At 34.3% G+C, this 15,811-nt stretch overlaps 1 protein-coding gene across 3 annotated transcripts; it reads left to right on the forward strand.

Moving 5' to 3' along the window:
* The first annotated feature begins 10,998 nt into the window (after positions 1-10,998).
* LOC126589004 (uncharacterized) lies at positions 10,999-14,406 on the forward strand. Of its 3 annotated transcripts, none has more exons than XM_050254178.1 (6): positions 10,999-11,118; positions 12,036-12,148; positions 12,420-12,775; positions 12,978-13,073; positions 13,771-13,830; positions 13,918-14,406. In XM_050254178.1, the coding sequence occupies exons 2-6, from the start codon at positions 12,055-12,057 to the stop codon at positions 14,119-14,121; spliced, it is 810 nt and encodes a 269-aa protein (XP_050110135.1). In that variant the 5' UTR covers positions 10,999-11,118; positions 12,036-12,054; the 3' UTR covers positions 14,122-14,406. The 3 variants fall into 3 exon arrangements, with proteins under 3 accessions (XP_050110135.1, XP_050110136.1, XP_050110137.1); XM_050254179.1 differs by having other exon boundaries at positions 12,053-12,148; XM_050254180.1 differs by having other exon boundaries at positions 11,002-11,118; positions 12,012-12,148.
* Positions 14,407-15,811: the final 1,405 nt, after the last annotated feature.

Raw genomic sequence — 15,811 nt, forward strand, 5'->3', positions numbered from 1 at the left:
CTTCTTTGTGGATGGTAAAGATAGTGGTGGCCGCATCATGACAATCCAGATCATTTCAGCAATCTCCATGACCTTCTTCTCGATGTTGGCGGCTTGAGTTATACGGTGGAGTTTGTGGTTTTGTATTGGGTTTGGAGGTGATGGAGTGATAGGGGTGGTGGTGACCTTAGTTGGTGGAGACTATTCTTCCATGACATTTTATTGATTTAGGAGACAAAGTAAGCACTACTTAATTTAACATATTTTTAATTGGGGCTTAACAAATGTTACATTTTGAATAGGTTGGGTACTTGTTTGGGATGTTTAAAAAGATTGAGTTTAATTTGGAATGACACTAAAAGGTACGAAGAGTTTAGGTACTTAATCCAAATTAATATTATGTTTAATTTTGAATAGGACTTGTGACCATTCTCGTCAATGCCACGTGTCATTGTCTGAAATTACAATCATGTCTCATCATACCATGATTCATATTCTCTTAATTTTATTTTATTTTTTGCGTTTTTGTGGTATATTTTTATAATTTTTAAACATTTTTTCTAGTTCAATTAATATGGGCCTTTGGATTACATTTTTTTATAATCCAACAGCCCATATTGTGCCACGTGGACCGAATAATAAAAAGAGAATTTTTCAGATATTTATTTTTTAATTGTTTTTGTCAGAAAAATCTGGACCGGAGGATAGGTAACCATTAGAAATCTAACGTTTGTAGAGGTGAGTGTGCCTCCAGCGCTGGCCCCAGGGCGATAGAGTTGTCGACTCACTCGCTCATTTTCGGGGTGTGTAACCCACGCGGTAAACGCAAAAATAAAATGAAAGTGGCTGACGTCAAATCCTTAGGCTCAAGATCGGGCTATTCCTGCCCGATTCCTCTCAGTCCGGCTCGCGTGGACTTTCCTATAGCCCGACTAATTGCCCAATTAGGCAATTGGCAGGGAAGGACTTGCTCCTCTAAGTAGAGTTCCAAAATGTTAATAAAATGGACCCTCAGATAAAATGTTAACAAAAATAAGAGTATTTTCCACAAGGATTAGATAAAAGCTTTACTTTGATAGCTGATGTGATAATTTGTTAATGAGATGTGATTTGCCCAAACATTAGGCAAATAGTCTTATCAAACTCCGTTAGGTATTTTTGTCTAGTCATTTGCCTAGTTTATCGAAGGGAGGCAAATTGTTGCCCTTTAGTTTGGGTGTCATTTTCATCTCCTTCTATTTGTACGATCATGGTTAAATCATGTTAATATTTTATATTCTTATTATTTTTTGTCTTATTATCTCTATAAAAAAATTAAAATATAATATTAATGTGGCTTAATCGTAACCGCACAAAATAGGAGGAGATAGAAAAGGTATCCAAACAGAGGGCAGACAATCTGCCTCCTTATCGAAGGGTGATTTTGCTGAACATGTATGGCGCATCAAAATAGAACTGCCTGGTCGTTTGATTAGGCTTTTGGAGATGCCGGCTGAAGGACAATGTTTAATTCTTTACATGTAATAACTCGTTCTTTCTTAAATGAGGACTTTGCATTGTTTTATCATACAACTTTTATAATCATAATCATTTATTCTCTTTATTATCATTTAAACATCATCTTTAGAAAATTTTATTTGATTAAAAGATAGTTTAGTTATCCATGTGAAACAAACTAACTAGTAGTTTATTATAGGGATGTTACTTGTTTATGTAATAGTTGATTTATTCGGCAAATATATGGCTCGTTTGGATGTGCTTTTAAAATGATTAAAAACGCTTTTAGAGAAAATATTTTTTGGTCCCAAAAACACTTAAAGTGCTTTTTGCAAGAAGCACTAGTTATGTGCTTCTCCATAATTTACTTACATTTTTACTAAGGATTGGTTATAAAAACATTTTCATCAAAAATATTTTTAGTCATTTAAAAAGCATATCCACACGAGCTCATAAATGATTAAGCATTCCAAACAAAATAAATTTATGGCTTTTTAACCAAAATGATCTTTCACTTTGGTCCATGAGATTTAAAATTGATATAACTAGTTCCTGAATTTGTTTACTGTCAATTATTTTGGTCATTCCGTAAAAAAACCCCATTAAATAAGAATAAAATGACAAAAATACCGTCAATTTTTGTCAAATTATTTTGGCTCATTGTTCATTATATTGAGGGATTTTTATCATTTTTGTCCTTATTTAACAGAGAATTTTACGGAATGACCAAAATAATTGACAATGGACAAACTCAAAGACCACTTCTATCAATTTCAAATATGAGGAACCAAAGTGATGAGTTATGTCAATCTTAGAAACCATTTTGGCTAAAATGCTTAAATTTTTCTAGAAATAAATTTTAGACGAAGATAAAGAGAATCAACATTGAATTGTATAACATTTCTAAGGTCAAATAATATCAGGTCTATTTCTTACATATAAGAAGCTAAGAAATAAGAGTATATCGTCATAAAAATAATGCTAGTCCTTTACAGGGAGATGCGATTTACTCTCCTATTACCATGGGGACGTAAAGCTTATTAGTTTGCCTTGATATTTAGGCAAGTGGGAATTGCATGCAAGAGTTTTAATGGGGTCTTTTGTTGTTGCTGGTGAAAAAAATAGAGGAGGAGAGATTTTATATTCATGGGCCTTGAGTCTCACTTTCTGCATAATGTGAGTTCTGCATAGTTTGGAACACCTGCATTTGCTCCATGTTCAGTTCCCACCTCGTTCAGTGGCTTCTGTTCCTCATTTGTGCCCACACCAGACAACACACACTTGGTCTTTTTGCCAATCTCTGTATCGTCTGTGGGACTAGCTAGCTAGTCTTTAAGCTTCTAACATGTCATTTGCTACTTTTCTAGGCCATTCTAAAAGTTGCTTCAAGGAAAAGGAAAAGGTAATTGTTATGGACATCTTTCCTCATCGACCGTGTTTTTTTTTTTTAACAAATAATTATTATCTACACTAATGGAGTGAAAAAGTGTGGTAAATTTCACAATGTGCTAGCAATAATATGGTTCAAATTCGTTTTTGGCAAGAATCAAACCTAAGACCTCTCAACTTACAAGTGAAGAGGAATACCATTAGACCGTAGTACTAAGTAGTTTGACCATCACGTTACTTATGCACTCTTTAATGCACGTGAACTTATATATACTTATTTATAATAGAGATTAGTAGTGACGGAGTTAGATTTTTATGACCGATGTACAATTTGTGCAAAATCAAGAAATAATGTAGGCTTGCTCAAATTTTGGGAGGGGAGGATATGTTTGGATTGTACGATACTATTCTTGAAGTGTTAAAAAAATCTTTTCAAGAAAATTGGAATTTCCCATTAAAATTTAAAGTAAAACAAATAGACTAAGACCATCTCCAATGCACCAAAAACTTAGGACTCAAATATTATATTTTAGTCTAAACCTCACCAATGCATCAAAGACTTAAAACTCACATACGGGTCTCTAGCCAAGTGAGAGCATTTTAATATGATATAATTTGAGTCCAAGTTGTAGCCTATGCTAACAAAGAAAACGTGTTATCCTCTATAATAATCTTCAATGCACATATCCAACTTGTCAAAACTCACACTCTAATTTTATCTTCTTCAATCAAATCTTAAAACTTAAAATATAATAAGGAAAAATTAGTATCGGATCCTTAGTTATTAATGTTCTTTGATTGAAACCTTATTAGTTTTCAGATTTTGATCAAGGTTCTTAACATTAATGCAATAATGAATTTACATGTCAGTTACATAATTTTTAAAACAAAAATTAATAATTGATTTAGGATTTTAATACTCACACCTTTATTAAATTCCTAAATAATTTTCAATTCAAAACATTTCCAAAATAAAAAAAAATTAGAATAAGTTTGTACCCCTTAATTTTTTATAAAAAGATTTCCAATTTTATAATCTTATATGTACCCATTCATGTAACTTTTCATTTTTTTTAATCTTAAAATGTACCCATTCTTAAATATACCAATTTGTTGTAGTAAAATGAACCCTTTTTTTTATATAAAATCTATTCAATTTTTTTCTAATCCATTTTTAAACTTATATAGGTACATTCTTTTTCTTGATTTGAGAATGTATCCATGTCAAGTTCAATCAAATAAACGTACTAATGTTATTTTTTGTGTGGTTTTCAAGAATGTACCCATATTTTGGTACAATAATTTTTTTGTTAATTTTGATGAATGTACCCATATTTACACACACACACACACACACACACAATATTGGAGAGTATACTTTATATTTTAATAATTTAAATCCACATATTATGGGGTTTTTTATTTAAAATATCATTAATACAAAATTTTCAATTTTTAATTTAAAAAATATAATAACCTACATAAAAATACATTATCAAATTAGGGATTTCGATCAAAAATTGAAAACCAACAAGATTTCAGTCAAAATGTCCCATATAATAATTTAGATATAGCCCTAGAGCCGTTGGTCCAAATGATTTTAGAAGTGCTAAAAGAGTTTTCAATTAAAAAATGAAAATATCGCATATTGGATTTTTTTTCTTATGAAGCACTTTTAAATGTTTTTACCAAAAGAACTTAAATTTGTACTTAATAAAAGTATGCTTCTAACATGACTACAAAAATATTTCTATAAACATTTACGAGCATAAATACTTTCTACAAGAATGATCTCTAACAAACCATAAAGAAATTCGCATTAATCTTTTGGATTATGAGGGGTTGGTTTGCGTAGATTGGCCGATTCTTGAATATGGATAGTTTAGACTTGCAAGTTGCAATTAAAGAAGTGATTAGTTTTATTAAGTCGTTTGAAATTGTAAAGTGATGATGTTGACTATGATTCGTGCAAAAGTCAAAGATTTGCACCCATATCATTAACCACTAGGATCATGACATCATATTCATACTTTGTTAAATCAAGGAAAAAAACCCACCAGAATCCAGCAAAGTGGTATCGATGTATTATCAATAACTTTTACCCAAAAAATAACTTTAAGGATAACGCTTGTGTCCTTTTCATATGGAGACTTGTAACATTTACGATTAACGAATATTTATTGCCTAAACATTATAATTGGAGCTATTCACTCTTTTTCATTATCAAATCATTTGCAAAAAATGTAGATTGTTTTGTCGTTTAGACGTGTTAAATTAATCAACGATTTTGGTAACAAATAACATCTTCATGATAAACCGTTCATTTGTTTGATGCATATGAATAATTAAAAAGTCTCCAATTTGAATAATTTGTTGCATGTATGATCTTAAATGATAATAAAAAAATAAATAAGTCTGATTATAATGTTCCAACAATAAAAGTTCGTTAATTATAAGTGAAGAAACGAATAAATCCCCATGAAAGTGACAATCATTAACCAAACTTTAATCTTGCCTAGTGGTATTTTTAAGTTAAAAAAATCCACTCAGGTGCCAAAGTTTATGCTTATCTAGTTACATATCTACATAAGCTTCTTAACATGTTCTGAACACAATATTCATGATTTTTTTTATTTTTTTCTTCCCCCATCACGTGGGCACCATCAACTTTGTCATTTTTTTATTCTTTTTTCTCCTCCCTTTCATTTTTTTAGGAAGTTTTAACAAAACACTCCCGGTACTGTTCACTTTTAACGAAAAATCACATTTTTACTTTTAACTGGCACTATTCATTATACCTTTAAAAATGGCTTTTCGTTAAAAGAGAAGTTTTTTTGAACTTTTCATTAGTTTTCTTTTTTTTTTAAATTCTTTTCTCTCACCCATTTATATTTATATTATATTATATGATGACCAAATTACCAAATTACCCTTGCATGATTTGATATATTATATTGGGCTACTTTTTTTGGTTGAGGGTCAATTTTTTCCTATTATTTTTTGTTGAAGTCATGACCCCAAATTGGGGCTCTGGCTTTATATATTACTAGCCTTCGTGCACGCATTTATGCACGTGCATAAAATATTTTTTGAATCACTGCATGTTATGCATGATTTATACGTTTTAAATGTATTTATATACGTAAATTGACAAAAAGAAAGTCAAATATTTGAAGTAAATGAATAATCTTATATCAAATATCGTTTGTTAAAAAAATCAATCATTTGACAACTAATTTAATCACATTATATCCGCGTGGGAAAGATCTTTTTTATAACTAACGAATCAGATTATTATCCGCGTGGAAAATACCTTTTTTATAATCGGCATTACAAGCCTCTTAAGATATTTTAAACGTATTTAAAAATAGAGAAAATAATATTTCATGAATATTTGATTGAATCATATTATTACTAGCCTATTATAAGGTACTAATTAAAAAAAAATGTACTAATTTATCACCGGCGCGGTGCCTCTTAAGATGTTTTCAACACAACATTTATGATTTTCTTTATTTTTTATTATATTTTTCTTTCCTCTTCACGTGGGCACCATCAACTTTCACTCATCCTTCTATTTTTTTATTCTTTTCTCCCCCTCACTTATTATTTATATTATAATATTATATTTTATGATGACCAAATTACCCATTGCATTATTTGATATATTTTATTGGGCTACTTTGGATTTTTTTGGCTGAGGGGCAATTTGGTTCAATTTTTTTTGTCGAAGCCGGTGACACCAAAACAGCCTTCTGACTTTATATATAGATATAGATATAGATAACATAAAAGCAACAAACATATCATGTACGACATTCCATAGTGGCTCACAAAATTTTCGTTCGAGTCTAGACGTTGAATGTAATATATATGGGTCTCGTGAATTGATTCATATTCATAGTAAAGCCACAAAATTAATTTATACTACTACAACAATAATGTTATAAGTTACGAACTCAGACAACGTGATTTGTAAATACGAGGAATAAACTGACATAAATTATTGTGGAAAGTTTGAAGGGATAAAAATTATTTAATTTATAAATCGTTTAATCATCTATATGTGTTAAAGCAATCAATGATTTTGGTACAAGTAATATCCTCATGATAAATAGTTCATTTGTTTGATGCATCTGAATGACTAAACAATCTTCAAATTGAATAATTTTTAGACTATGATAAAGAGAAATTCCGATTATGATATTCGTATGTAAAAATACATTAAACATACGTAGATAGACAAGTAGATTACCTATGAGAGTAACACAAGCATTATCTTTTGTCGAAATCTTACTCATTACATACAACAACATATTCTCATTTTCCAATTTAAATTCCAATCTGTTTTTTTATAAACATTTCCTGAACCCTCTTATAGAACTATCGGTTGATTTTTTTTAATAAGACATCCATGATTATTTCCTCCAAAATCAATCTAAAGCCTGTGGAAGTGATTTCATGAGAAAAGCTAGCAAATGCTAATCAGATTAAGGATTTGAACTAAACAAGTTTAATTATTAGTAAAGTCAAAATCATCAAGGGCGCGACTATGAAAAAAATAAAGCTTCGGGCTCAAGAACGGAGTTATCCTAATGAGATTCACTAGTTATATAACTATCGTATTAAAAAAATATCTTTTTATGAAGATAAAGAAATAGATAAATAAAAAATCTATAAATAAGAAGGCTAGCCGAGAGGTGCAGCAGTGGCAGAAGCCCGAAGTTGGGTGGGTCAAGTGCAATTTTGATGGGACATGGAGTCGAAATGGGAGTAGAGGGGGATTTGGGGTGGTAATTCGTAATCATTTTGGGGAGTTTTTGGTTGCTGCTGCATGTCCGATTGAGATGACTCAATCTACATTTCATGCGGAGTTGATAGCTCTTCAAAGTGCAATTTTATTGGTTAAAAATAATTGTCCTCTTGGCTGGAAGGTTATTTTTGAAGGAGATTCTAGCTTGGTGCTTGCGGCAATGAAGGATCAAGGGGAAGATTGCTCACCCTTGGGTCCTGTAATAAACGATGTTAGATTCTTCCTCAGAGGATACTCACTCGAGGTTTACTCATGTGCAACGGGAGGGGAATTCAGCAGCTCATCGCCTTGCTCGTATGGGTATTGGGAGTACTCAAGAGTTTATGTGGTTTGAGGAGCCTCCGGACTTACTCCAAGATGTTTTAGTTGAGGAGGGAATGTAATTTCTTTATTGTTCAGCTAAGGATAGGTTACATTGTTGTGCGGGACACTCTTTTTCCCTTCGACTGGGTTGAAATCCCCGGCAAGATTTTTATCGAGGCCCAGTATGCATACTATTCTCAGATTATATGTATTCTTTGCCGTTTAATGAGTGTTGTACCGTTTCTCAAAAAAAAAAAAATCTATAAATTAGAGCTGAAGAATACTTTGATTCCATCCTACACCGATCCTTATTCTCTTTATAAAATAAGTGCAAAAGTTGATTTAAGAAAAAAAAAAGGAGTAAGTGTAAAAAGGTAAGTACAATAGTAGTGGAAATGTATCACTTAGTACTACGGTTTAGTTCTCTTCACTTATAAGTGAGTGATCTTAGGTTCGATTCTAGCCCATTGTAAGACTAAACCCACCCTCTTAGTGTAGATAATATCATTTGTTCAAAAAAAAAATTTGTGGTGGAAATGTGTTGAGTCATTGTATGATGGTTTGGGTTCAAACCTCGTCGATGATTAATTTAACATCTAATCTAACAAAATTTATCGTTTAACAAAAAATAAAATAAAAAGGTAAATACAAAAGTGGGTGATAAGCTAACTTTAATTTAATCTATCATTTTCTCATTTAAAGATGAAGAACAAGTAAAAGTAAAATTCCTTAACCTTATCGCACATATAAAGTTAAACAAATTCAAAGGTTAAAAAGATAGATTTTTTTCTTTTTTAGTTTAGAGCTATATTTGGCTAAAGGGAGGGATTTTGTGCTAAATCATATAATGAGTTTGTTAAATATATTGGTGTGAGAGTTGAATTTAAATTTTATTTACAAATAGAGAATAATATAATTAGACCGTACAAAAACACAAATTTTGATTTCAATCCTAATATAACTTTATTCACAACATGGTTGCTTGATCAAACCCTAGGTAGTGCTATCTTGTCATTCTAATTATCCAAATTAATTATGTCACTTTTGGGGTTATTTTCATGCAATGTCGTTCTTGGGAGACTGATTAGGCAAACATGGTGAATAATTCCATAAAAATCAAGCAAAGTCTTGCATCGTGTGCCATTAAAAGATCCCAAAATTGAACGATAAGATTAGGGGTTGATCATGATGTGACACCATTGTTGCATTCTCCATGTGAAAAGGACTTGAAGTGGGGAAGAAAATAATGAAAGATCAAACTGGGGCAATGTGTTTGATAAATGTTGGATTTCCAAATTATGTACATAGATTCTTGATGAACATATTCAACCTCCCACTTACTTCGTGGCTGAAAACTACTCACCATTTGGCTTTTACCTTTTTGCCTAACCCAATTATATTTTATCTACTATTTGTGATTGTTAAGATTTATCAATTTATGCGTTGGAAAAATGAGAGATCTTATATGTACTTATAAAAGATTGAGTTAATTCTCGGATTGTCAAATGATTTTATGGTGAACCCTAACTTTCATCATGGTATCAAAGCAGGTTGTCCATGTGTGAAGTCTAGCGGTCACACGTGCCCAATTTATGTTGTCCATATGTTAGGCTTGAAAATTCGTCACACATAAGGGACATGTTGAGAATGAATCTCACATTAATAGGAGGATGGGCATTACATGTGCTTATAAGTAATTTGACTATTCTCTATATTGTCAATTACTTTAATAGTGAAAACTTATTTGCTAATACATGCATACGAATGCTCTAATCACTTAAACTCCAACACTCATTTTAATCAAGTTATCATGTTTGGTACTGGCATGTGGTCCAATACTTAGTGGATATGATGTTAGGTTCCCACTTATACGTTCCTGTCACATCCCGGCTCGGGCGGGACAATTTCCCGGGTTCGACTCCACCGTAGCACGATATTGTCCGCTTTGGGCCCCGACCACGCCCTCACGGTTTTGTTTTTGGGAACTCACGAGCAATTTCCCAGGAGGGTCACCCATCCTGGGATTGTTCTAGCCCAAACTCGCTTAACTTCAGAGTTCCAACGGAATCCGAAACCAGTGAGCTCCCAAAAGGCCTCGTGCTAGGTAAAGATGAGAATATACATATAAGGCTTACAGGATCCACTCCCTAATGTGATGTGGGATCTTACAATCCACCCCTCTTAGGGGCCCGACATCCTCGTCAGCACACTTTCGCCTAGGGATTGGCTCTGATACCAAATTGTCACATCCCGGCCCAGGCGGGACCACTTTCGGGGCTCGACTCCACCGTAGCACGGTATTGTTCGCTTTGGGCTCTGACTACACCCGGGGTGGATTGTAACATCCCACATCGCCTAGGGGAGTGATCTTTAAATGTATATTCTCATCTTTACCTAGTACCAGACTTTTTGGGAGCTTACTGGCTTCGGGTTCCGTAGGAACTCCGAAGTTAAGCGAGAAGGAGGCCAGAGCACTCCTAGGATGGGTGACCCACTGGGAAGTTGCTCGAGAGTTCCCAAAAACAAAACCGTGAGGGAATGGTAAGCCTAAAGCGAACAATATCGTGCTATGGTGGTGGAACGGGCCCTGAATATGGTGGATATTGTCGACTTTGGGCTTACCATTCCCTCACGGTTTTGTTTTTGGGAACTCACGAGCAACTTCTCAGTAGGTCACCCATCTTGGGATTGCTCTGACCACCTTCTCGCTTAACTTCGGAGTTCCTACGGAACCCGAAGCCAGTGAGCTCCCAAAAGGTCTCGTGCTAGGTAGAGATGAGAATATACATATAAGGCTTACATGATCCACTCCCTAGAGTGATGTGGGATCTTACAGTTCTGGTCTCGAAACTCTCATTCTCTAAATTAGTGTAACATAAGGAGACCAAATAAAGAGCCCCCATCTATTCTATCATTAATGTTCTGTTGGGCTTCTTGCTTGTTAAATGGGCCATGTACTTCTTCTATCTAGGCCCAAATTCAAACATCAAAATTTATGCTCAAATCTGGAGCCCAATTAGGCTTAATTGGTACACAAGTCCCTCCGTTCTCGCTAGCCCTAGAAAACAGAGGACTGAACCCTCTCTTCTTCTTCATCTGCGGTCTTCATTTCATCTCGGAATCGCCAATTGCTTCAGGTACTGATTGAATTTCTGATGTTCTCGAATTGGGTCTGTAAATTCGAACTTGTTTTTGTTCCTTTTGCATCCGAACTCGTTTTTCATCTTGTTTATCTTAATGGGCATTTCCGAAGTGTTCAATTGGTTTTCATTTCGTGCATTTTTTTAATTTTTGGTTTTCTTTTTCTGCTCGATGATTTATTTATGAAAGCATTGATCTTGGCATGAAAATTGGGTGACATTGTTGTGATTGGTGCCGTTTGCTCATAAGAGTTCTTAATTTCTAGTTTTTATTTAGGGTTTAGGGTTTGGTTTCTAGTTTTCGTTTGCTAAACCGTCATAAGAGTTCTTAATTTCTAGTCTTTGTTGATGGTGTGTAGTTGGGAGACTGATCGTTGGATACTACACGTAGTAAGAAATTACCTTCTTCTGTTAGGGAAAAAGAAAATCCAATCTTTACAAGTATAGTAAGAATACTTCCACCTGGGAAGCCATGGAACAATCGAAAAATCTTCAAAACGTGTTCATGTAGTCTTTTCGGTGCTTTAGTGAGCAAGAACATAAGATTTTTTAAGATGACAATGTTTCCATGCTTTCTATGTATTGTATAGCCGTTAGAGTTAGTTAATAAGACTTCTCTGACAAAGTATTCAACCAACATGTCATTCCAGTTGCGAATTCTCTTTCGATTAGCTTCTCATTTGTTGTATTTTTTGGAAATGGAAGGCTTCGATTATTCCTTACCGAAAGAAAGTTTCTTTGTACATAGAAAATTTTCATAGGGTTTGCTAGAAATATCGACATTCATGTTTGTGTTATAAAGTAGTATCTGTGATTACTAGTTCCTGTTATTAGTTACCTTTATTTTTACACGTAATGGGCTTCTTCTGATGTGTATTTATCGTCCGGAGATTCCAACCTGTACTTCTTCACAGGCTTTGATATTTTTCAGAAATGAAAATTGTTCGGTTTGCTTTGCGATCCTTCAATGACAGTCGCCGATTTCATCAGCCACATGTGAGAACTCTGTCTACATACATGACATCAGGTACTTTTTCGTATAATCCCTTGCAGTAACTCTCTATGCTGGTGCCATTTTCGTGTGTGTGTGATAATTTATGCACTGAAATTTCGCTTGAGGTAGTACGGCCATAGATTTTATTCTGGTCTTTGGAGGTTATTTTTAGGGCATGGTTTGTTTTCACTTATTATGAAGCTTCTATTTTTCAAGTATTATTCACTCTGGAATTTTTTTTTTGTTGCTTAAAACCTTAAACGCTTCAAACCGGACTATGCACATTACCATTTATCTGTGTCAGGTGGAGGAATGGATGATAAGAAAATTTCTAATTCCTTTGAATCTTCTGATGATTTCGAGCGGCGCATCTTCAGTGAAACTTCTGGGGGTAACTTTTTCTCAAAGCTAGATAGGCTTGGGAAGGCTCATGATGGACATGTTTCAGATCTTGGTGGAGGATTTGGAATTGGAAGTGGAAGTGGTTCCCATGTACTTGATGGCTTAGATGAGAGTTTAAACACATTATCTGATGGAATGGATGGAAAATTAGAGAAAGCAGCCACCTACTTTGAGTATGATGAGGAAGAAGTAGACAAAGATGATTATTCTTTCAGACCAGATATGACTTTTAAGCCAGGAATGACTTATGAAAAAAAAGTACGTTATGGAGCAACCGAACCTTGATTTTTTTTCCATCTCTTTTCCTCTAATCGTTTGTTCCTTATTTTGTGGTATTACAAACTTATAACCTAATTTTAGGCCTTATTTTTCCCAAGTGGAAAATGCATACAATTCAGCCCTTCCTCATTTACAACTGAATCATTTTATTCTTATGTAATCACTATTTGGCTATGTGCAGGATCTGGATCTTACTAAGCCAGGAGTAAGTAAACTTCCCCGTAGGTATGAGTTTGAAGTAACTACAAAGGAAGTTCTTAGAAAAGCTGATTTCAGGGTATGCCTACCTGTCCATCTCCCAAATATATTAAATTTCAAAGAATTACATAGCAAAAAAATAAATAAATGGAGGATCCCCGTTGCTTTGTATATGTTAAGTCAAATCTAAAGCTTCGTTTCTATTGTTGATGACTCTAAACCTATTTGTCCTGTTATGCATAACTAGCATTTGAGACCTAAATTATGCAAAGTAAATCCATCTAAATTGTGCAAGGGATGGTCTATCTTGATTCAGACTTGGTTTCAGAGTTAAATTATTTAGTGAATATGATTTCAGACCATGCAAGGGATGGTCTTTTTATCATGGTGTCTCATGTTTTCTTAGATAATTCAAGAATACTCTTGTCTTTATTATATGTGTTGGTTGCAACTAATTCAGATTATTAGAGAACTTAAATTTTAGCACGATAGAAAGGTTTATGTAAAATGCTCGCAGTTGCCTTGATGTCATTGTTACTCTCCCCCCTGCCACCAGACATTGTTCAAATGTATGTTTTAGCTCTTCATTTTTTTTGGTCCTGGGCTTCCACTGAAATCTGTAATCTGAAATCTTGTTTCACCAGTTTTACAGGTGTGCTTGCATATATTAATCAAGCTCTGAGTTAGGCAGTTTTAATGTTGATTTAGGTTGTCTATCCTATTGATCTCTGATGCTTCAGATGTGTTCTCGCTAAATGTATTATTATTCTGTGCAGAATGTGAGATTCCTTGCGAATTTCTTAACAGAGGCTGGAATTCTTATCAAAAGAAGCAAGGTAAATATGATTGCATGTCGAGTGACTTCAACTTTATTAAACGTGCGCTGAAATTTGATGGTTTATATTTCTTCACTCATAATGTAGACTGGAATTAGCGCCAAAGCTCAGAGGAAGGTCGCCAGGGAAATCAAAACAGCTCGAGCTTTTGGTTTAATGCCTTTCACGACAATGGGGACAAAATCATTCGTTTTTGGGAAAACTATGGAGAGTCTGGATGAAGATTATGAGTACGAAAGTTATGATAACCATATGGGTGATGCCGATGAAAGAGACCCTCTGGCACCCTAAAAGGTCATGCCCGTTATAGTGAGACGCTCTTGAATCTAGAATTTACAGTTGACAGCATAACTATCAAACCTGCCCCTACTCCATAAGAGTACACAAAATGAGAAGGAAGTGATGGAAACAGATGGGTGCTTGGTGAAGGTGAATCCCAGCAGGCCGGTAAATCCACGTTCTGGTTGGTACGTAGGTTATTCAGTTTTTACGGTTTCCAGATGACAATCACTGTAATAACAGCCAAAGTTGTTCGCCTTGGTAATTCAAGTCTATTGGATTTTGGGGTTTTTATTATATTTTGGTATTTTTAGTATATCCATATTTTGTTTTCCGAAAGATAAAGCGTGCCAAAGGAACTACATTTTTCTGAGATCAGTTCTCTTCTTAGTTCAAAATTAAACAAAGATTGAGATGAGTGGTGGGAACTGGCATTTTTTGTGTTTATGTTGAATAAATTGGTGTGATATTGGATAAATTTATGATATCAATATTGAATAAACCCTATATCGTTCCAATTTTATCGGATGTCCCCGAGAATTGAATGATTATCATAAATAAATAAATATAAGGGCAGATTTGCGACCCTATTTTTTAAACACAATTTTTGACATGTTTTTGTAAATTCCACTTTATAATATATTTCAACTATCTGAATAGTCTATCTTTTAGGTATTCCCTCAAAGATTCTGAATACCAAAAATCATCCTAATTTGAAATCATATGACCACTGGATTAAGAGTTTAAGGTCTCTTTGTAGTACCCGTATTGTCCATTTGCTTCACTACAAATGAATGTTTCAATGCTTTTAGATTTGTCTAATTTTTTGCAAAGATAATCTATGGAGGATGTTCTAAAAGATAGACAGTTCATATCGTTGATATACTTTACAAAGTGGACATTAACAAAAACGTGTCTAAACTTGTGTAAAAAAAAATAGTGCTACATATTCGTCTCTATATATCCAATAAATAAATAAATATGGTGTAAATTATGACCCATACAGCGGGTATTTCTAGTGGGGTTTTCACATTACACTAGTTTCCAAACGGAGTTATTTCCAATCGTGGGTAAATTAGAGGCCTAATCGGATAAATGGTCCCGTGGTCATAAGGTATTCGGATGATAGCCCCTGTGGTAAAAAAATTCGGATTTAAACCCCTATGGTCTAAGTCTGTTAGGATTTATGCCCTTCTGTTAAATAATGTTGACGTGGCTGTCACATATATGCCACGTGGCTGCCAAATGTCTGCCACGTGGCAAAAATAAAATTTTTTAATTTTTTTTAAAAACCTGAATTTTTACAAAAAAAAAAAAAAACCCAGAAGCTCCCCCCGCCCTCCGCCCGTTCCCCCCCCCCGCCGGACTTCTTCTTTTTCTTCCCGCCGGAGCCCTCTCCCCGCGCGACCCTCCTCCCTCTCCTTCTTCCTTCTTCTTCTTCTTCCCGCCGGTCTCCCCGCGCGACTCCTCCCTCTCCCTCTTCCTTCTTCTTCTTCTTCTTCTTCTTCTTCTTCTTCTTCTTCTTCTTCTTCTTCTTCTTCCCGCCGGAGACCAGCTCCCCCCCTCGCCGGAGCCCTCTCCCCGCGCGACCCTCCTCCCTCTCCCTTTTCCTTCTTCTTCTTCTTCTTCTTGCAGATCTGGGTTTTTTTTTTTGGTGTAAAAATTCAGGTTTTTAACTTTTAAAAAAAAAAAATTATTATTT

This window comes from Malus sylvestris, chromosome 11 (genome assembly GCF_916048215.2).
Source record: "Malus sylvestris chromosome 11, drMalSylv7.2, whole genome shotgun sequence".
NCBI lineage: Eukaryota > Viridiplantae > Streptophyta > Magnoliopsida > Rosales > Rosaceae > Malus > Malus sylvestris.

Bases quoted from the DNA above. Each gene is read 5' to 3' on its own strand.
- LOC126589004 (XM_050254178.1), top strand. From the start codon at position 12,055: ATGAAAATTGTTCGGTTTGCTTTGCGATCCTTCAATGACAGTCGCCGA. The intron at 12,149-12,419 runs GTACTTTTTCGT...TATCTGTGTCAG, and splicing joins GTCTACATACATGACATCAG to GTGGAGGAATGGATGATAAG. The intron at 12,776-12,977 runs GTACGTTATGGA...GGCTATGTGCAG, and splicing joins GAATGACTTATGAAAAAAAA to GATCTGGATCTTACTAAGCC.